Source organism: Perca fluviatilis, chromosome 9, assembly GCF_010015445.1.
Source record: "Perca fluviatilis chromosome 9, GENO_Pfluv_1.0, whole genome shotgun sequence".
NCBI classification, from domain to species: Eukaryota; Metazoa; Chordata; class Actinopteri; order Perciformes; family Percidae; genus Perca; species Perca fluviatilis.
Genome location: NC_053120.1, coordinates 13,933,692 through 13,955,866, shown reverse-complemented (window position 1 = coordinate 13,955,866; position 22,175 = coordinate 13,933,692). Strand labels below are relative to the sequence as shown.

Below are 22,175 nucleotides of genomic sequence, written 5' to 3'. Positions count from 1 at the left end.
TACATCTTAAAATAATTTTGCACACAACTACTAATAATTTCTTTTTAATTAATATTTTTTAGCAAGTTGCACTATTTTGGATTAATAATCACTATGTTTAATTTTATGCATGAAATGAGATTTTATTCTTTAATCATTTAGTATTGCTTGTTTGTCAATACTAGAGTATGGATCATTAGCTATGTTTACTATTCGTTTTGTGTTTGTGTATTTATTTTCTTTAAAAAAGGGAAAAGAAAATGTTTGAACAGGTAACAACAACAAACACAAGGAGGGGTTCTTAAAGACAATCACAATGGACCACAATAACAAATAAAGTATTAGCCTTAATAAAGAAATAAAAGAAATGTTGAGGGTTTTTTATATGTAGAGAATATTACGGAATGCTTTTGGTACGGTCATAAATGTGTTGACTCATGATATCGAATTAAATATATATATTATATATATATATTATATTTATATATATATATTTTATATATATTTATATATATTTATTATATATATGTATATATTGTCAGTGTGCTGCTTTCACAGACAGTGGTTACTTTTATTCCTATTGTATTAGCCTACCTTTACGTTGCCTTTTACTTAGGACTACTGTTTTACAAACTGTTTACACTTCTATATCTATACATTTCATTACGCATAGGCTACAATAATTTGCTACCATAGCATAAGTCTACCATACATTTATATTTTGACTTGCACTATTTTCTGTCTTAAATTGTTTTTTTTACTTGCGTGATTTTTTTGTTATACATATTCAATGAGCATTGTTGGAGGGAAGATTTTCATTGCCAACGACTGCTTCTCTGCAGTTATTGAAACTTGGAACTACATTCCTTATATTTTGTCGCCCTCTTGCCGCCACAAATGGGAAATACACACAGCGACTTGCAGTTTCACATTTTGTCCACTAGACTAGGGGGCGATGTCGTGTACACGGAAGCAAAAACCACTCAGAGGAAAAGGGAGGAAGTCAGGAAGCTGCCTGTTTGTGACAGCCGTATTAAAGAAAAGCACTGTTAAAAAAAGGCCGGACTTGAGCTTGAACTCTCGTCCTTCTCAGTTAGAACTCGACTCCCAAACCCGCCGCCGACATGTCAAAGAACACTGTGTATGCCCGCTTCAGGCGACTGGACGTGGATGAGTACGACGAGAACAAATTTGTGGACGAGGAGGACGGAGGAGAAAACCAGCTGGGTCCCGACGAGGCAGAGGTGGACTCCCTCATCAGACAATATCCTTTAAATGATAAGCTAGCCTGTCTGTTAGCATGCACGGTTTTCTGAGGAAAACAGCCGAGAAGTCTGTGTTTGCATTTTGGGTTTAACATTAGATGTATCTGCATATTTCCCATAGACAGTATGAATGGGCGTTTTTAGCAATTAGGCCGGGTCACTGTCCAGACTTGCCTGGCTGTCGCATTCCAGGGATTTCTGCACATAGACTTGCTGTATGTATATTAACTGCAAGCTAGCGCATTTGCAAGTTCACCATTCAATCTTATAAAGCCTTTATTAACCCTCTGTCTTTCAATACTGGTGCAACTTTGAGTTTCTTCAGGCTAGCCTAGTAAAATGAGTGTTGCAGACGCAGAGGTTTGTGCTAAAATATGTTTTCTCTTTGATACAGCAGTTACATTTTGGGTGTAATTGTTTATGGAGAGGCTTGGAAGTGTTTCTGGAAAGTCTGTAGCCAGCATGCTTCAGTCTTTTAGACCTTATAAGGCAAGAAAGTGCAGCACTTCCTCATAGAATAAGACAGTTACCTCCCACCTCATGTTACAATGTGACCATAACAACATGCCAATTATGAACATGAAAACCAAAGCGACATGTTCTTATGTACAATCCCATATGGCACACTGCTCTTGCTGGTTTATTCTGGCTGTGAAGAGTACAAATTCACTCTGTGCTACTGTCTGAGCACAGAAACACTGTAAAGATAACTAAAACAATTTTTTTTTTGTCTTAATTGAAGTACTGTATCCATATATATTCGCTCCTGCTGAACTGTTAGCATGTATTTTTGCCAGCACAAGGACTGGATTTTCCATCAATTACATTCAAGTTGCATTAAGATGGTATATCTTTACAGGCAGTATGGACAGGATGAATTATTTAGCAGATATAGCAATAACTCTTAATATACATATGGACATGTGAGTGTTGTTTTAAGACATACAAGTGAACCTATCCTTTAAGGTGGCCATTTGCATTGTGTAAAAGCACATTTAATTACATGTCAATTTAAATGTGCTTTACATTGAAATGCATGCGCAAACACCCACCCAAAGACAGCGAAGACCCCACAGCCATCCTGCATACATAAATCACACAGACACACACCTCAACAGTAACTGATCCTAAGCCTGAGGAGTTTTCGCTTTTGAAAGTGGAGACATGTGACAGATCTCAGGTCATCAGGAAGAATCTGCATCTTAATCTAAGTACAGTTAGAAAACCCACCAACTGATGACCTGAGAGGTCTGACCGGATTGAAGTCAGAAGCCAAGAGTCATAAACACACAGAATAGTGATGTCTTGACACTGGGCTTATGTATCATATTTGGGCTTGTTGCCAATATTGTGATTAGGAGGTGGGTCCCTGTGTGTTGCATCCTTAACCCTCCCTGCACAGGGAATGTCATGGAGGCTTTACAAGCAGTCCTGAAGAACCCGCCAATCAACACAAAGAACCAGAACGTCAAGGTGGGCTTGGTTTTCTAGGTCAATAATGCCACATTCTTGTTCTTCTAATGAATCATTTAGATTTTTAAATGGTGAAACTTCTAAATGACATTTGTGAGATGAGGTACCTTGGACATATACAGTAGAGAGATGTGGGCAGTGATTCAGATGTCTGGAACCAGGCTAGTAATTAACTCTCTAGCAACTCTTGTCTTCACACCCACCCCTCCTTTTCTTTTCAGGATCGTGCTGAGGCTTTGGTGCTGAAGGTGCTCAGCGCCTTTAAGAGCAGTGACATTGAGAAGGGGGTGCAGTCCCTCGACAAGAACAGCGTTGACCTGCTGATGAAATATATCTACAAGGGCTTTGAGAAGCCGTCAGAAAACAGCAGCGCGGTCTTACTGCAGTGGCATGAAAAGGTAAACATTTAGGCTACACCTCATCGTCTGACCTAATCACAAAGTGAGAGGGAATCTTTCCAAAAAAAAAATAACATCTAGAGAAACTATTGATTTTCACTGACTATTTTTCTTTTTAGGCTTGTAAACATTCTGTATAATTATACTCTTCTAAATATATAAAGGGCTGTTATAATGCAATGCATTCAGCTTGAGCAAACCAAAGAATTTTAATGAATGAGTCAAAAAACTGTATTTAACATAGATCAGTGACCGATCCGTTGTACAAAGTCAGTATTTGCTCTGATAATAATCTGATTGTTGCATCCTTTATTGATTTTGTATATAACACTGGCTTGCCTAGGGAGTCAAGTGGAGAAAGGGAGTAAGTTGACATTTTAGATGAAGCAGATGAGCAAGATTTAAAGTGCCCATATTATGAAAAAAACACTTTTTCTGGTATTTGGGGTGTTCTTTTGTGTCTCTGGTGCTTCCACACACCTACAAACTTTGAAAAAAATCCATCCATGCTGTTTTGAGTGAGATACGGTTTCTGAATGTGTCCTGCCTTCAGTCTCCTGGTGAGCTGGTCAAAATCGGCTCGGACTGTGACGTCACAATCCGAAACGAGCTGGCTAACCGCAACCGTTAGCTTGTTTTTGCTCTTGCGTTAGCATGCTAACGCTAATGCTAACACTAGCATGGTACCTCGTTCTCAATAGCAAAGCACTGCTACAACACACACAAGTTCACCATAATCTACAAAAGAACTAATTATATGTGCTCCCTCATTTAGAAGTCTCCCAGCTAATCCTGCCTTGTAACTGACTGAAGTTGGAGAAACAGCCTGTCTTTTACTTCTATGGAGCTAGCTAGCTGACATGATCTACATCTGAGCTACTGAGCATGTGCGAGTGCAATCAAAGATAGTACAGAAGAAGAAAAGAGGTCTCACTCTGTAGCTAAAACAGAAACCAGGTGAAAAGAGGATCTACAGCAGTGAGAGAGCTGTGCAGTACAACAAAAATATGGTGTTTTTTGAAAATTAAACAATGTAAACCTATTCTGGTACAACCTTAAAATACAATTATGAACCTGAAAATGAGTATAATATGGGCGCTTTAAATTAAATAATGTCCAGGACAATCCAAGCCTGAGGTCTGAAGACATAGTGCCTTTGACATGAGAATGAAAAGTGGTTGAAACATTAAGTCTGTGACGATGTTTTCTTTTGCTTTAGAAATACTTTTGCTCTAACCTGTCAAAGAAAAGTGATAAATGTGTAGAAGCAGTGACAGATTAATGATGATAATTAACAAGTATAACATATGAATGTTTCTTTAAAAAGCATCATGTATGGGGTCTGTAGTTTGAGGCCATGGTGGGACTGTACAGGCCAGTTTGAGATTGACTAGTTGTTGCCACAACTCTGCGTACAGCATGAGCTACCAGAGTCTCAGTTTTCTGTGAAATAAATAAAGAGCCTCACCATATTCTTCTTCCTGTGTCTCCAGGCCCTGGCAGCTGGAGGAGTGGGCAGCATCGTCAGGGTACTAACAGCAAGGAAGACTGTCTAAAAGAGGAGTGGAGTATCAGTTTACTCCACATCACTGACACACACATACTGTTCTTGTAATCATAACAGATGGCATAGGGACTAAAGGAAAAAACTGATTTTCACCCCAATGTGATCCTGCTGTGTTCAAGGCTAGACTTAAAAAAAACAAAACAAAAAATCGAATATGGGTCACATTAGGTTAAAAAAAAAAAAAGAAGGTTTTTCTTCTTTCTTCCCATTAATGATCACAGCCGACTAAATCATATTTCTCACAGGGTGCTACAGAGAACCTCATATCCCATGTGTCTGTGCTGCTTCCCTGATCTACTCACAATATCCCGCTTTCTCTCCATGTCATTTCTATGCACACCAGTGGTTCCCAACCTAGAGGAGATAAATCGTAGAACAAATGCAAGAAAAACACATTCCCACTACAGGAAACCTATGTGAGACCTTCCATTAATCTTTGCTTTTTTGTGAATTACTGGATAATTTTACCTCTTATTGGTCACAAGCCATAGAGGTTGGGAGCTACTGCTGTACACAGTACTGTACCTACACACCCATATATGAACAACACATTTGTGCTCAATCACAGGTGTGACTCTTAGCAATGTATCCTCCATTGACTTCCACACAGAGGCTTCAGCTTTGCCTCTCTCAGAAAAAAACCTCCGTATTTGTTTTCCATCATTCTCTTGTGTTGTCTCTACAGTAGAGACTTCCCGATGGAATAAAAGCCTCGGTAAATCCTCTCATTGCCTCTCCCTGTAACACTTGAGCAGTGGGAGGCTCTTAAAAAGCACAGTCACAGATGGAGGGTGGTGGATTTGCTTGCGGGGATCACCATTTACCCTGTGGAGTGGGAGGAAAGGGGGGTGGGGGGGGGTGTCATCCATCCATCCTTTCACGTTGCCTGCTGACCCGGTTAAGGGATTATTACACACGATGCATCTCCACCGCTACTCTTAATAATCCCATTTTACTGTTCCTCACATCTCTCGTGTGTGACTCTCATGCACCCTCTGCTGCTGTACGGGGCGTCATGTGGCTCTGCTGGTACCGTTTATAGGAGCTGCATTTACTTCTGACATGTCTCCCTGAGAATCCTTTCTCAGATAGTTTATTTTTATTTTTGGTATTTAACAGAAAAATAATCTAGGATTAAACATTTTCCTCTTGGTTTTGTTTCATAGTAGTGATTTTTTGCTTCAAGGCCAAATCCCTACTTGATCGAAATTAACAACACTGCTTAAAAGGTTTGACAATAGCAGCGTGGTTGATTTGCAGGAAAGACTAAGTTAAGATAATGAATATTTTGTCTCTCTGAAAACGGAGAGGGAATTATGTAATTTAAAACAAATATATTGTTTGCATGATCCCACTTTTGAGTATTTTCTCAAGCATTTCATACCTGCCCTTTTTATGTTATGTGTCTCTTCTTGAAAAATTAAGCTTTTTTTTTGTTTTTTTTTTTGGTATTGAATCAGAGTTTCAAATTGCACTCGTTGATTCAAACCGATCCTCAACACATGGTAAAGTCTGGCAATAGGAAGTCATGCTGTTACTACCACGTATGCTTTTTATTTCCATAAATTTTATAACCCAAGCAGGAAAACTGGAAATGTAAAAGTTTTATCTGCCTTATCAGGTAGATTACGTCTGTTGCCAAATGATTTATTTTGCTTTCATGGAAATATTGTAGCATACATTGAATTATTTGCCCATGTGTATTGGAGAAGAATTTTTATAACAAAGTGGTTGAGTTCTAACTATAAACAGTATAAATGAACATAAAAGCAAAGTGTAACCGTCAAAAAGTTGCTCTTTAGAAAATATTATGTAGACATAGTGATTAGGGGAATTCAGTTCCAGCATAATGTTTTGTTCCTGCTCATTTCCAATCACACACAGAGTGGAATTTTCCAATGGATGTTGCTTTTTCTGAAACATGCATCACAGTTGTTTTACTCAAGAGTTATCACCAGTTGTTATTGAGACATGGGTTTTCATGTTTGAATACTGTCATCAGTGATGATGCATCCAGACATTAGATTCCTTTTCTAATGCAGTAAAGTCTAGTTTTACATGAAAACAAAAGGAGAACAGCCTGATTTCTTCATGTATTTCTAGTCCCAGATGCTCTTCCTCGGAGGACGAGAAGATGAGGGAACGTAACAAACTGATGTACAAACTGCCTTACTCGATATTACTTTTTTATGTTTGTGCTTTTTTGACAAAAATAAATAAGGTATGAATGCTGATCATTACTTTGTCATTAATGTTGATGTTTTACATGCACACAAAGTATGGTGAATACAAGTCCGGGTCTGTATTTATTACTGCTAAATCTGAAATCTTGGACTTAGAATGCACTCCGAAAGTATTCACTTTATTTACAGTGTTATGTTGCAGTCTTATGCTAAAATGGTTTCAGTTGACACTGACATATCAAATCAACAGAAGTAGTCTGAGGTCCTGAGGTTTTCATTAAGGATCTCTCTGTACTTTGCTCCGTTTAGCTTTCCCTTCAACCCTGACCAGTCCCCCAGGTCACTCTGCCATAAAGCACAGACCAGTGGAGTGTTGCAGTGATGTTTCTCCACACAGGTGACCCATCAGTTTATTGGTCACCTCACTTACCTGGGCCCCTCTCCCCCGATTGTTCAGTTTGTCTGGGCTGCCAAACTTCTTCCATTTATGAATTATGAAGGCTACTGTGCTCTTGGGAACCTTCAATGCAGCAGAAATTATTTTTTTGTAGCCTTCCCCAGATCTGTGCATCGACACAATCCTGTTTATGAGCTCTGCAAGTAGTTCCTTTAACCTCCTGGCTAGTTTTTGCTCTTGCGTTGTCTGCTGTAAGACCTTCCCCAGACAGGTGTGTGTCAATCAATTGAATTAACCACAGACTCCAAACAAGGTGTAAAAACAGCTCCGAGATGATCAGGAGAATTAGGGGGCACCTGAGCTAAATTTCAAAATGTAAAGAAGTGAAGGTCTCTGAATACTTTCAAAATGCTGTAAGTGAAAGGTAAAAGTAAATATCCTTCTATCCAATTATTTCATCCCTATTTATATATTTATACATTTCACGTTACATTTTTTTTGCAGAAACAAATGCAAGGATAAAAAAAGAACAATATGGCAGATACAGGGTAAATCTTTGTCTCTGATTGGCTATTCCAGAGCATACATGTGTTTTATGCAGTAGTGCTGCAGACATACACAATGCTTAATTTCAGTGTATATATATATATATATACACATTTTTATTACAAAATGGGTACAATAAGTACAGTATGGCAATACATTATGCAGAAAACAAAAATATGTACAAGTCATAAAAATAAAATACATCTTGGTATCAACTATTGGAAGGAGCAGTATATGGCACATTGATGATGTAATCAGTGTAATAATTAGATAGGGTTTCTATTTGATGCACTTGTGTGAATGATAGGCCGCTACCTGAGGATGTAGATTATGTGACAGTCAAGTTTTCAATCTCCAAAATGAGCACCGTATCTGAACAGTCACAACTCCACTTTGGCCTGAACAACGGTGGGAACTGGCCATTTTCTCGTTCAAGCACTTCCCAATAATTTAATAATAGGTAGATGTAAATAAAAGGCTAGCTAAAATTTCTTGAGTAGGGTAAAGGCTAACTTTCTGAGCAAGCGAGCAGTGGACGCTTCGGCTTTGAGGAACAAAATCTTGTTGATCTTATAAATAAATCTGAAGGGACAGGGGAAAATAACAAGGCAAAAATATCAGATGTTTCACTGAGAAAGTTCTAACAAACTGAGGTGAGGATTCCAGGGATTAGAGCCAATAAATAGCCAGTTTTATCCAAGCCACCTGTTAACCTCTAGTGGCATGTAATGTATCCACTTTAAATCTACTTCCTTACGTCCTCAGGGCTGTATGAACTCACTGGCCTCTCTCACACTGAGAGTCTTTTTTTCAGTTTGTTTACTGATGTTGCTGCTTTTCCAAAAACCACACCCACTCACTCATTTAGGACGCAAATGCATCACCACATCTTTGTCTCGAGTCATTTAAAGTGCTCTCAGTAAGGGTAGGCAGAGACAGCGATATAGACGATGAAGGTAGTCTGGTACTCGATGCCTCCGTGTTCGCTGTAGGAGAGGGCACGGACCTTCATGCGATACGTGTGGGGCTCTCGTAGCGCCTGAGTGGTGAACAGCACTCCCTTCAGGTTTTCGTCTCGCAGGGCAAAAGGTAATGTGACGTCCTCGTCCACCACCAGGAAGGTGGTCCTGGGGTGCATCACTCCGTCCTGTGTGTAGGCCACCAGCCTGATGAGGTCCTGGTTGGCTGCAATGCCGAAGGGAAGAGACAGCAGCTTGTACTCCAGGGCATAAGGGCTCAGTGCGCACTCCAGGTCATTTGGTGGGCAGTTCTTCAGGCAAAACCTAGACACAACATAGACAGCAGATTTCAGTTGAGTATACTGCGGGAAAGCAGAAAAATAATAAATACTGTCTAAGATAGATAGCTAAATAGTTAGAGTGACTTTATTGTGTAAAGGGAAATTGCAAGTGCCTACCTAGTGTTTATAGTTAAAGCTCCATTGTGTAATTTTTTTAGTTGATTCTTAGCAAAAAAACCTTTGTTCTTTCACAAGTATGTGCTCATTCATGTGTAATTACTTCCACCAACTAATCAAAGTATTCTCGTATGCGTAGAATCTGCGATTCAGAATCATTCAGAATACATACGAGCTAGTTGCTCGAATGGCAGCAGCCATGTAGCGCCTCCATCTTTAAAATACATTAGCCAAAGAGGGACATACCTCCGCCTTTCGCGCTTTTACACCCTGTGGCACCGTGACGAATGCCAGGGAGAGGGAGAAGATAACGGAGTCGCCAAGGAAGTTAAAAAGAGAATTAAAACGACAACGCGACAGGCAAAGCAACAAGACCAAAGTTAATATTCGAGTGGCTTTTCCAAGATGGAAAGAGCTCATAAGTAGCAAGGATTTTAAAAAGGGACGCCGAAGTTGCCTGCTTTCTTCTCAAAAGGTAATTCTGCCTATTTGTGTAAATTCAAAGTTCTATAGAAAGTAATATTCAGTTGGTTGTCATATACAATTTCACTGCTAGATGGGAGAAATTCTTACACAATGTAGCTTTAAGGTTTATTTTTGAACATGTGCGCGGTCACGTAAGGCTTGTATCATGTGGACGCGCTGACAGTTTTGTTGTCGTTACTTAGAACTCTTCATGGGGGCGGCAGAAACTACGCACTATAGCTTTAAATCCGAAACTCTCTGCATGATATGGTACCACAATGGCTACGTGAAAAACTTTTTTTGATTAACTGATCCTTTAAAGTTTTAAAGGATCTAAAAATACAAACTGTTCCATGATTGCAAATCCCTTAAATTAAACAAATAGTTTGTGGTGACGGTTTATGTCTTTAATGGGTTATCCTAATTGAGTGTATTTCTGTGAAAGTGAACGTTTACCCTGTGGCTGGATCCCTCTGGTAGTTTGGTGGACAGGGTGTGTCAATACACTGGTAACTTCCTCTCATGTTAAAGCACATCTGGTTCACTCCACACTGGATGTTCTGTTCCAGGCACTCGTCTATATCTGTCGATACAGCGAACAGCTTATCGTCATTACAGTACATGCTATAATGACCACAAAATGATGGTGATGGAAGGAAACAGGGAGTAGCTGGTGGTTCTCACCTTGACACGTCTTGCCATTGGTCATGAGGTGGTAACCAGCAGGACAGAGACACCTGTGGCTCCCTGGTGTGTTCATACACTCATGCTGACAGGTGTCCCTCACCTCACACTCGTTGATGTCTGTTGGTGTCACACACACATACGCAAACACACAAACAGCCACAGAATGATAGAGAGGAAATCAGAGAACATAAATGACACATTAAGAGACATTTTCAAAGCTCACAGTTCCATATTTACAGCTAAACCCATAAGCAGCAAAGCAAAGAGAGTTTCTGTATGACTCTATAACTTTCATACTCTCCCTCATCTTAACCCTGCCTGTCCTCCATTGTTACCTAAGCAGGAGCCACCCCTGGACTCAAACCCCTGCTGACAAGCGAGGAAGCCCTGCTGTGAGGAATGTACGGGAGTCTCTCTGCGGCTGTGGCTCCTGTTGCGCCCCCTTGCGGTGGCTGCGTAGGAGTGGTAGCTCTGAGAGGCCAAGTTGTGGTACAGTCGCTGGTAGGAGTTGTGCTCAGGAGAGGATTGTGATGTTTGGTAGCCGAATGAGTAACTTTCATAGCTGGGCAGACGCTCCAGACCAGCACAGGATTTGCCATCACCCAGAAGGTGGCGCCCTGGCGGGCAGGTGCACTTGAAGCTGCCAGGCGTGTTGATGCACTGGTGGGCACAGGGCTGTGGAAGCCGCTCACACTCATTTATGTCTGCCCTCAGCACAAAGAAAGACCAGCAGCAGGAAAAGACAAGAGGACAGATTGATAGGAAAAAAGGGAGAAAAAGGTGCAAAAAGAATGCATGTAATGGGAAAAGGTGATATTTAAAGGGGTGAAAAGAACAAATGAGGTGGTTGGGGCCATGAAAATAGAGGAGGGAGATGAGAATGAGGAGGGAAAAAAGGGTATATGTCAATTACCCCACTGTACAACAATACATTTTCATGTCCCTAAGACAGAAATGTATTGAGACTATAAATACATCTGTCTAATTTGAATGAGAGACTGAGATTATTTCCTCTCATATCAAATAAAATGAACGCTTTGAAGATAATAACTTAAAACTCAATTCTGAAACTTCTTAACTTTTTATCTGAAGAAATGATATTAAATATAATTCACATATGATACCAGGTAAGAAATCCAATACATGCCAGATGAATATTTCACAAAGACATACATCAGCGTACAATGTTAATGATGTCACGAGGGCAACGGTGAATGTATGCCATTACAAAGCAACTCCAGGAAATAGCCAGATCCAAACATAAAGGAAACAGTTCGAAAATTGGAAGATAGTGGGGGAAACAGAGTGACAGACAGAGCGGTGAGGTCATGGTGCTGGTCCTTTTATGGTTGATGCATCAAAGAAGGAGACATTTATTTTTCCCTTCCTCTGTAGTCCTTTCCTACCCTTTCTCATACTCTTATCTGACGGTGTAAGAAGACACAGCATTAATGTAGAGCTTTAGAGGACCTGATAACATGCATTACATCTTTGCAGGGTCTTTAATGTTATGTGTTAGTCAGTGGTTTTAATTGCAGCATTTTAGAGATGCAAGCAAGCACTGGCAGAATGTCCGTGCTACGTTGCAGATGACAGCAGCGTTATTTAAGTTTTTCAAAAGGAGTGAGTCACTGACAAAAGAGAGAAGTTTGCTGGTAGAAGCGAGCAAACTGACTGGAAGAGTAAGGAAAGAGCATTGCAAAAATGTTTCACACTTTTTAATTGATTAAAATGCTTTATGCTTTGACAAATATCCTCAGCTAAAACAGAATTACACACTGTTAAGTGGAAGTATCACCTGCCTGATCGCTGCAAATGAAGCCCTTTGAATTTCATAAAAAATTGGATGCATGCTTTGTTATGTTTATGAGAGACATAAAGGATGTACGTACCGAGACAGGGCCGTCCCACTCCCTGAGATCTGTAGCCACGTGGACATGTGCAGTGGTAGCTGCCTCGGGTATTCTCACAGATCTGATTGTATCTGCATTGATGAGTGCCATCTCTGCACTCATCGATGTCTACAGCACAAAGGATACAGAAGTAAATCATGGTGCAGAACTAAAATCTCTCCCAGTCTGTACATTATTAATATTTTTTACTTCAGCGAATGAACACTATATGTTTGTGAATACTCACCTACACACGTCCCATTGGCACCTTTTGTCATACCATTGGGGCACAGGTCAATACAGGTGTAACCACCCCGTGTGTTTTTACACTGCTGATCTGATCGACAAACCCTCTGTCGGCACTCGTTTATATCTGGGGTGATCAGAGAGAGAAGAGGTCAAATCCAGAACAAGTTTCTTCAAGGAAATTATTTTAGGTGAGGGCATCTGACTGTATTTTTCAAGTAATGAAATTATATAAAAAGGCCAAAAATAGTAACCTTCTATTATGAATAATACAGATAAAGCACTATACGGAGAGGTGTAGATGTCTTACCTATACAGCGTCGGTTCCGGAGTTGAAAGCCCGGCTCGCAGGCGCATCGATAGCTGCCAATGGTGTTCAGACAGTGTTGATTGCATGGATTGGACTCCTGGCACTCGTTCACATCTGACAAATAAGACAATCGTAAAAAGTTCCACATCGGCAACACTAACAACAAATGCTCAGCTGATCAATAAAGCTTGTTGGTGTACCTGTGCAGCTGAGACCATCGGCTGTTCTCCTGAAGCCGCGCATACAGCGCATGACGCATCGGTAAGAGCCAATAGTGTTCTCACAGTCCTGTCCATCATGGCACACGTTCCCGCCCAGTGAACACTCATCAATGTCTACGAGAATGAAGAGCATTGAATTATCTAAACAAGGACCTGTGTGTTTAATAATAATGTTGACAGCACTGATTCAGAAGTGAGTTTTGTACCCTGACAGGTCCTGCCGTCAGCTGAGATGGTGAGGCCTCGGGGACAAGAGCAGTAGTAGGTGCCCATGGCATTGTGACAAGCATGAGAACAGGGTTTCCCAACCTCACACTCGTTCTCATCTACAGCACATAAATTATACATTGACAACAATGTTGCAACAATCAGAACAGATTTGAGCAAACAATGAGAATCTGCTAAGTATGTTAGGATAAGATGCTAAATCATTTAAAAGTGCTTTTAAAGACACTGTGTCTTTAAAAGCAACTCTAAAATAGACTTTTAACTCAACATACCACTATTATTGACTAGCCATAGACTATAATGTTGTAGATTCAACTGATTCTTACTGAGTTAGCAGCATAATGTGTAATAATGTTGTGATAAACATTACCTGCACAGTAGGGACCAGCAGACACCAAAGTGAATCCCTGAGGACACTGGTTACTGCGATCACCTGGAATCATGTAAACATTTCATCATTAATTGAAATTAACGTTGAGACAAAAATATGTAGGAAAAAAGAAAGATCAGATGTAAAAGGTTGACTGGGTTACTAAGCAACAACAGAGGAAAAATACTGAGCCTATTATTAAGTTAGTAGCCTTGTTCAGTCCATCTCTCACCCATAATAAAAATATTATTCCTACATTCAGTCCTTTTACAGACCAGTATTCTCACCCTTGGCGATACTAGCTTGGATGCTATACTCCAACATCTCCTCCAGGGGGTGGTAGTTAGCACTGATGGCTGTGGCATGCAGTGTCTCTACGAGGTAGGGCATCTTGCCCTTTGACAGGTCGTATGAGATGGTGTGGTTCCACGAGTAGGGCACACTCTCCCTGTCGATGCTGAACATGCGGGTGGACAGAGCGTACAGCTGGCCTGGGCCTGTCTGGATGTAATCCTCAGTGTAGTCCTGAGTCAAACAAAGGGTACATGTGAGGTAGCTTTAAAGTGGCCATATTATTCTCATTTCAGGTTCATAATTGTATTTTGAGGTTGTACCAGAATAGGTTTACATGGTTTAATTTTCAAAAGACACCATATTTTTTTGTACTGCACATTGCTGCAGATCCTCTTTTGACCCTGTGTGTTCAGGTCTCTGTTTTAGCTACAGAGTGAGGCATTGCACTTCTATCCCATCTTTGTTGGGAGGTGCACATGCGCAGTAGCTAGGTAGGAATCACATCAGCTAGCTGTTTGTTTCTAGAACTTCATTTAGTACAAGGCAGGATTAGCCGGGAGACTTCCAACTTTGCGTGGAATACCTGCAGAACAGGGACATGTAAGTAGTTATTTTGTAGATTATGGTGAACTAGTGTGTGTTGTAGCAGTGTTTTGCCATTCAGAACGAGCTGGCATGCTAGCTCTAGCATGCTACGGTTAGCCACCTTGTTTCAGCTAGTGACGTAGAAAGCCCTGCAGATTTTGAACAGCTCACCCGGAGACTGAAGGCAGAAGACATTCAGAAACCCGTATCTCACTCAAAACAGCATGGATGTTGTTGTTTTTTCAAGTTTGTATGCATGTGGAAGCACCACAGACACAAAATAACACCCCAAATCCCAGAAAAAGTGATTTATTCATAATATGGGCACTTTAAAGTATTTTGACATGTTGTAGCTAAGCTCCACAATATGGCATTGTTTATGAAAGGTTATGCAGTGATGTAATGGATATGTGATTTGTAGTAAACTGGTTAAAATAGAGTTTATGTTTTTTTTCTTTTTACTGCTGTTCCCCTTGATTTTATACAAGATGAAATCTAATCTAAATAAACTAAGTAATAAAAACACCTACCAATAAGCCACAAAGTCTAATCATCTGCATAGATTATTTATTTACCTTGATGCTGATGTCAGCATGTGAGGGCAGCTGCAGGATGTGTCCGTTCACTACGATGTCCAGTAACAACGCTCCATCTGAATCCAGGCCTCTGGCAATGTGGGTCATCCTTAAAATCTCCCCTACCAAGATTACACCACAGATCTTTGTCATATTTCCCCCTACTACCATTATTCACATCCAAAACCATCAGTCCCCAACAAGCACAAGATTGAACCCACAATGTGTATTATATAAATAGTAATTGTAATTGTAGTAATAATACAGTAGCACCCCGGCCTGTCCACTCTTACCTGTGGCAAACTCCACCTGTGTCTCTCGTCTGAAGATGCTTCCTGTTAGAGTGTAGCCGTTGACAGCCTCTCCTACTTCCTGTGCAGTGGTCCAGTAGACAGGATTCAAGATTGAGATGAGCTTTCTCATTGCAGGACCTTGAAATTAAAGGGAAAAGACGGGCATATTTAATTTATTATGAGATATATGAGAAAGTTCAAGGGAACAACTTAGGTGCACTAGTTGAATGGAGACAAGTATTATTTGGTGCACATCTCATCTAAAAGTAAAATATTTAAACATATGAAACTGTTGGAAAACTGACCTAATGTCCTTGGTACATTAGTAATAGTGGCCTTGATGATTCTGCCGCCAGACTGGCTGTCTGTGATGGTGGCATTGAGGATGGCGATGCCAAACTCAATATCGTTGATGTTCCCTATGATGCTTCCCCGTGCCTTCTGGGGTCCACCTGACAAGAAAAAGATGGTATTTGAGAACACTTTGAGAGCTGCACTCGACTGCACACATATACACTCTATATATAGTTATAAAAATGCCTCACCTGGGCAGGCCTGACTGTTACACCTGGACAGATGAGAGGAGTCTCCTGGACAAGGCCGACCACCGTTGCTAGGAGACGGACTGTTACAGAGACGGACACGTGTCCTCTCTCCGCCCCCACAGGAAGCAGAGCATTCTCCCCACGGCTGCCATGAGCCCCAGTTACCGTCAACTGCAATGATATACCCCAAAAAAACAATCATTGTAAAACAGACACACAGCAGGGCGATTATAATTACCTCATAATCTGCGTTTTAGAGGCAATTTAGTCTTTTTGGGATAATCTAAAAAAAGTTTTAAACATGCTGACTCACCAGGACAGTTGGCTGTGCTGCATCTCTGTATCTGTGTATCTGCACCTGCACATGCTCTCCCACCATTGGCAGGTCCGGGGTTGTCACATGTCCTGTAGCGCCTCATCTGACCTCCGTTACATGTCTTGCTGCAGCTGCCCCAGCTACTCCATGGACCCCAGTTACCGCTGACTGAGAGAAAGAAAGTCAAAATGTCAAAGACAGAAACGGAAAAGACATAAAAGAGCAGGTACGTTACTGGGAAGAAACAAGACATTTTATTTATAGATATACAGATAAATATACAGATATAGAGGATATAGTTTGTTCCTGTAAAGTAAAAGATGTTGCATTTGTAAAATCTAACCAGTACGACTGTTTAAAAGTTAGTATGGCTCACTGGGGCAGGGGTCGCTGTTACAGAAGTCAATGTGCACGTCGTTGCCTTCACACTGCCTGCCACCATACTGAGGGGCGGGGCTGGCACAGAGGCGTGTCCTCTGTCTGGTCCCGCCTCCACATGAAACACTGCAGGCTCCCCAGCTCACCCAGGACGACCACTTCCCATCCACTGAAGGGCACAAGAGAAGAAGAAGCGGGAGCATCAGTCACTTAGACTTCATTATTTGAAATTTCTTTCAATCTGATTTTACCGCAAAGTTCTATCCCTGAGCCCTCACCAGGACAAGGTCTCTCCTTGCACAATTGTGTTTGGGTGTCGGTGCCCTCACACTGCGGCCCATCAAATGCTGGAGGAGGGTTGTTGCACAGGCGGATTCTGGACTGCATGCCCTTAGCACAGGTCTCACTGCATGGGCTCCATGGTAGCCAAGACCCCCAGTTACCCGCCACTGCAGGAGTGGAAACAGGCAGTCAATGTATATAGGCCTATAGTCACATATCACATGCATATACTTAAAGTACTATTAGTAGTACTATTTTGAGGAACTTGTACTTGACATAAGTATTTCCATTTGATGCCACTTTATACTTCTACTCCAATACATTATTGAGAGAAATATTATACTTTTTACACCTCAACAATTATTTGACATCTATGGTAAATGTGCAATTCATTATGGGCAGTTGACTTTAGTATTTAGAAAATGAGAAACGTGTAATAATATACAAATCAGAGATTTTTAGATAACAAATGTTTGTATGGGACATCCATTTGAGATTAGACAATCATTCCTGCCAGGTGCACCTTATCATACCACCTATTCATACAGCTGACAGTCTTCTGCTGCATTTACGAAAAGGTATTTGTTCACTCACCTGGACAAGGTCTGACACTGCACATGATGACCTCCACTGCCTTCCCCTCACAAGGCCTGCCTCCATGCTGAGCTGGAGGGTTACTGCAGGTCCGGACCCTGGTTCTGTTGCCCTGACCACAAGTACGAGAACACTCCTCCCAGAGAGACCACTCTGACCAGTTCCCATCCACTGCAGAGGGGAAATGGTACAGCCTTTGTTACCACATGTGCTATTTGCACACAGTCTCTTTTACAAGTACTGACTTATCAAAGCACTCTCACCTGGACAGGGCTTTCCCTGACAACTATGTGTCTCTGTGTCTGATCCTGCACAGTGACGTCCTCCATTGGCAGGTAGAGGATTGTTACACTGTCTCAGCCTCTTCTGGGACCCGACACCACAGGACACACTGCAACGACCCCACTCTGCCCACTCTGAGTAGCCCCCATGAACTGGAAAAACAAATGAATGCATGGTAACTTAACTTGTCAATTTAGATAATTGTTTGTTTTTGCTTTCACTGAGGAGGTAATAGAAGAGAATGAATATTTTTTTTAATAGAAGTTGACTCAAAAATATCGCAGAATGAAAAGAATCCCCACAACGTCCAGCTCACCTCGTACAGTAAAAGTGACTCTGACCAGCACTGATCCCAGAAAGTTTCTGGCCACACATTCATATTCAGCTGTGTCCTCCTTCTGGGCACTGCTGATCCTGAGGGAACCGTTGGACAGAGTCGAGAAGCGGTCGTTGCCCAGCAGGGGGCGCCCCTGGCGGGACCACTCTATCATGGGAGTAGGCTCACCCTCTGCCTGACAGTTGAGCATAACTGTGGATCCAGCATCTACCACTGTCTCCACTGGCTCCACTACGATGGTGGGTGCACCTGGAAGAAAGGCAGATCTGTGTGATTAAACCTTTAAGGAGGAATTACAATGATGTCACACATCAAAACCAGTTTATTAGACACAAGGAGAAAGAAAACAGCTACTGATGCTTTCACTGTTTAAGGTGCAATACAAAATCGCTGGAGTAGTCTTTAACAACTTTCACATTGTTTATGTAGCAAATTCTAAATGTTATGCTAAATAGGACTGACACATAGAATAAAAACACCTACTCTGCAACGTAAGGGTGACACTCCTTTCCACCACCCCGGCATCATTTGTTGCCACACACATGTAGTTGCCTGCATCTTCACTCTGTATACAATTAAATGAAAACACAGTTCGTTATTATAATACTTTTACAAATAAGTTCCAAAATATTTATATATACATACTTTATAAATGCCTGTTTGAAAAGCTAGAATAACTTTTTATCAACATTATGTACAGATTATTACCCATAAGTGGTCTCAGTCTCATGTGTTTTCCTACCACTGTGCCATAGATGGCAAGAGAGCCGTTGTCCAGCAGACGGATGCGGTTGCTGATCTGGATATTTATCCCACTTTTGCTCCACCGGATGATGGGCAGGGGGTCTCCCCGGACCTCACAGTTCAGGATGGCATTACCACCAAGGGGTTCAATACGGTTGGAGTGAAGGTCCCCATCGATGATAGGAGGCTCTGGAGACAGACAGAACAAGTTGACATCATGGACGCATCACTTGATTAGGGTTGAGTTGTGAGTTACATGGTAGCTTTTAACTTTAAATGCCCCTACTTAGCAGTTATAAACAGCATACGAACATTTAATAAATCGCTTAAAACACACTATAACGCAGTTGTATGCAGCTTTAAGGACATTTTTAAGTTGTAATGTATGTAACTATAGTGTCATTCATTAACTGTTTATAGACCAGCATCCACGTTGTGCCCACATGAGGAGTTATTTGTTAACAAATACATTACATACATCTGCTTACAACTACATTAAATGTGTTATAAACCATTTCATAAATGTTTATACACAGCTTATAAATGCTAAATAGGGGGACATCAGTAAAATGAAGCTGAGTGAAATAGTTTCATGGCAGTGTGGTTTTACCTTTGACATAGACAAAGCCCAGAGACTTGATGGTTCCTACGCTGTTTTCTGCCACACAGGTGTAGGTGCCAGAGTCGTCTTTGCTCACTCTCTCTATCACCAGCTCAGTGTGGCCGTTCATGTGGTCGTAGTGAACTAAAGCATTAACCGAAGGCAGTTATATACAATGAGAGAAAAACACATATATCACATACAGCCACATAATTGGGGGGATATAAGATTCAAAACATTTTCCTAATCAATGGGGACCTCGCTATATACCTGGGATGATGTTGTTGTTGAAGGCCCATGTGATTCTAGGTGGGGGGATGCCACTGACTCCACAAGCCAGTAGGAGGCGCTCTCCCTTGTTGAGGGCCACATCTCCGAGCAGCTCAGTGAAGAGGGGGTGAGTATGAACAGACAGGGTTGTTGTCCGACTGTCCTGTCCGACTGCATTTGTGGCAACACACGTATAACTTCCAGCATCGTCAGGCTGGTACAGAGGGAGGGGAGATAAGGAGAATTCAGAAAATCTGTAAATGCATCTTTTTGATGCAAGACAAGCCACTCAAGCCACCTACTGTAAGCTAAATTTAATACAAGCCAATTTCACTTTCCACCTATCTACAGACATTAACAAACAGAAAGATGATTTGTTGTTTTCCCTATGTTTCCCTTACCTGAGCGATGTCTATAATCAGCTCTCCAGAGGGCAGGATTGTGTACTCCCCTGTGCTTTCACTGAGAGGATTACCGTCCTTCTCCCAGGACAGGCTGGGCTGAGGGACCCCGTCTGCCACACACACCAGCTGAGCCTGACTGTTTTCCACCACTGCTACCTCCAGCTCTCCACCACGAATGGAAGGTGGGACTGCAAAGGAAGTCATTATCACATTTTTTTTTTTTTTTTTTAAAGATTAGTCTTGTTATGGTTTTATAAAATATACAATCATAGAGGGGATTGGCAGCCCCTAATGCCCTGTACACTACATTTTACATTTTGAGACAAATTAGCTGGATTGCTAATTTAAGATCAGGAAAATGCTGTACAACAAAAAAATCCTTGCAATCACAGATGGTGTACTTAGTGAAGTGTTCAGCCCCTTTACTGAAAAACTTCAGTAAAGGGAAACTGAAAACAAATTCACTAAAAAATGATGTGCATGTGGTGGGCCAAGTAGCAACATCATCTTTCCAATGAGAAATGGTAATTTAGGTTTCATGTGAATTGTAGTTTTAAATAATTATTATACAAACATAGTGTGTGGTGTTCAGTGATGTGGCATGAAACACTGTATTGACTGAAACTCACTCTGTACTGTGAGGCTCATCACAGCGCTGACAGTGCCCGCTGCATTGGCAGCAGTGCAAGTGTATCGTCCAGTATTGCTTGGCTGGATGAAGGAGATCTGCAGGGATCCTGAACTGAGCACCCGCTGGCGTACAGATTCAGTCAGCGGCTGCCCGTCTTTATGCCATGTGACAGAGGGGGGTGGGGAACCATCAGCTTGGCAGTGTAGCGTCACAGAGGAGTCCACAGGTGCCAGATACTTTTGAATCTCTGAGCTGATCACTGGAGGGACTGCAGGACACAGCAAATAGAAAAACCACATGGAGTCAAAACATTTAAATGTATTGACAACATTAGCAAAATAAGCAATTAGGCTGCTAAACATGGATTTAGATGCCTGAAGGGAGTGCATGTTCGGACTTGTAAGACACATAACTGTTACCTACAGTATCAGGATAAAGGAAATTTATTTAAGACAGTCAGCTCTGTTTTGGGTTGCAAAATTTAAATATTTTTTATTGTTTCAAAAGTCTCATTAATGCAGGGGTATTGTATCAGAATACCCTTGATTGTAAGGTGCTGAGTAATTACATAATACATCTGTCAGTCAAGTTACTTTGACTTGAGTGTGTGCCCCACCTTGTACTCTGAGTTTGGTCTTGCCCAGCGCAGTGCCTGCAGGGTTTTGAGCCACACATATGTATGTCCCAGAATCCGACACAGAGGCCTTAGTGATCTGGAGACTTCCATTAGGCAGCACTGTGAAACTTCCATCTGGCATGAAGCAAGAGACATGATGTTATGACTGATAATTTAGGATTACTGACACATATACATAGACAGGATTAATTACCTGTGGTGGGTATATTGATGCCCTCCTTCTGCCAGGTGATGGTGGGTCTGGGCAAGCCTGTCGCCCTGCAGGGCAGAGTGATGGGGTTATTGAGGATCACATCCAGGGTGGAGGGATGAGACTGGATCACTGGGAGCTCTGAGGAGAGGGATGGGAAAAAATGAAGTAAAAGCACGTCAGAGTCATAGCCCAATGCAAAGTTCATACACTGTATTATTTGTATCACTGAACATGCAGTTAAGTTCTAAACAATGCATATTTTTGGGCTTTTTGCACTCTACACAGCCCCTAAACAGTAGTGCGTCTCTTGATATATTGTTTCTCAGGATGTTCTTACCCTGCACCGTGAGCTGCACATGGCGGTGGGTAGAGCCTGCAGCATTCCTGGCCGTGCACGAGTAGCGTCCTGCATGGCTGAGCTCAGCTGAGATGATCTCTACTGGACCTGAGCACAGACACCCAATCAACATAATTAATAAAGCTAATAAAGTAACCTGAAACATTTAACATCTTAACTGCTGTATTAGATGAATCACAGTAATAGGTATCTTTTGAGACCAGTTGAAGAAT

At 41.4% G+C, this 22,175-nt stretch overlaps 2 protein-coding genes across 2 annotated transcripts in view; one reads left to right on the top strand and one right to left on the bottom strand.

The window, feature by feature from the left end:
- The first annotated feature begins 950 nt into the window (after positions 1 to 950).
- arpc5b (actin related protein 2/3 complex, subunit 5B) lies at positions 951 to 6,919 on the top strand. The gene is made up of 4 exons (XM_039812031.1): positions 951 to 1,243; positions 2,645 to 2,717; positions 2,939 to 3,115; positions 4,609 to 6,919. Exons 1-4 carry the CDS (start codon positions 1,104 to 1,106, stop codon positions 4,669 to 4,671), a joined length of 453 nt encoding a protein of 150 aa, XP_039667965.1. The 5' UTR covers positions 951 to 1,103; the 3' UTR covers positions 4,672 to 6,919.
- Positions 6,920 to 7,887: 968 nt separating this feature from the next.
- hmcn1 (hemicentin 1) overlaps positions 7,888 to 22,175 on the bottom strand; it is a 90,946-nt gene continuing 76,658 nt past the window's right edge. The window contains exons 78-107 of the mRNA XM_039811693.1: positions 21,943 to 22,050; positions 21,606 to 21,743; positions 21,392 to 21,526; positions 20,774 to 21,043; positions 20,142 to 20,332; positions 19,741 to 19,954; positions 19,480 to 19,614; positions 18,868 to 19,058; positions 18,609 to 18,690; positions 18,105 to 18,374; positions 17,770 to 17,940; positions 17,507 to 17,677; positions 16,909 to 17,079; positions 16,629 to 16,799; positions 16,250 to 16,420; positions 15,937 to 16,107; positions 15,697 to 15,843; positions 15,392 to 15,529; positions 15,099 to 15,220; positions 13,932 to 14,169; positions 13,645 to 13,707; positions 13,253 to 13,372; positions 13,026 to 13,160; positions 12,826 to 12,939; positions 12,517 to 12,642; positions 12,270 to 12,398; positions 10,713 to 11,081; positions 10,375 to 10,494; positions 10,147 to 10,273; positions 7,888 to 9,091 (exon numbers count right to left, since the gene is read on the bottom strand). Coding sequence (XP_039667627.1) covers positions 8,725 to 9,091; positions 10,147 to 10,273; positions 10,375 to 10,494; positions 10,713 to 11,081; positions 12,270 to 12,398; positions 12,517 to 12,642; positions 12,826 to 12,939; positions 13,026 to 13,160; positions 13,253 to 13,372; positions 13,645 to 13,707; positions 13,932 to 14,169; positions 15,099 to 15,220; positions 15,392 to 15,529; positions 15,697 to 15,843; positions 15,937 to 16,107; positions 16,250 to 16,420; positions 16,629 to 16,799; positions 16,909 to 17,079; positions 17,507 to 17,677; positions 17,770 to 17,940; positions 18,105 to 18,374; positions 18,609 to 18,690; positions 18,868 to 19,058; positions 19,480 to 19,614; positions 19,741 to 19,954; positions 20,142 to 20,332; positions 20,774 to 21,043; positions 21,392 to 21,526; positions 21,606 to 21,743; positions 21,943 to 22,050 — 5,075 coding nt within the window. The 3' untranslated portion in view covers positions 7,888 to 8,724. The remainder of the gene's footprint in view (positions 9,092 to 10,146; positions 10,274 to 10,374; positions 10,495 to 10,712; positions 11,082 to 12,269; positions 12,399 to 12,516; positions 12,643 to 12,825; positions 12,940 to 13,025; positions 13,161 to 13,252; positions 13,373 to 13,644; positions 13,708 to 13,931; positions 14,170 to 15,098; positions 15,221 to 15,391; positions 15,530 to 15,696; positions 15,844 to 15,936; positions 16,108 to 16,249; positions 16,421 to 16,628; positions 16,800 to 16,908; positions 17,080 to 17,506; positions 17,678 to 17,769; positions 17,941 to 18,104; positions 18,375 to 18,608; positions 18,691 to 18,867; positions 19,059 to 19,479; positions 19,615 to 19,740; positions 19,955 to 20,141; positions 20,333 to 20,773; positions 21,044 to 21,391; positions 21,527 to 21,605; positions 21,744 to 21,942; positions 22,051 to 22,175) is intronic.

Excerpts from the sequence above, each read along its gene's own strand:
- arpc5b (XM_039812031.1), top strand. The coding sequence starts at position 1,104 with ATGTCAAAGAACACTGTGTATGCCCGCTTCAGGCGACTGGACGTGGAT. Across the intron at positions 2,718-2,938 it reads CAAAGAACCAGAACGTCAAG|GATCGTGCTGAGGCTTTGGT; the intron begins GTGGGCTTGGTT and ends TTTTCTTTTCAG. Across the intron at positions 3,116-4,608 it reads TACTGCAGTGGCATGAAAAG|GCCCTGGCAGCTGGAGGAGT; the intron begins GTAAACATTTAG and ends CTGTGTCTCCAG.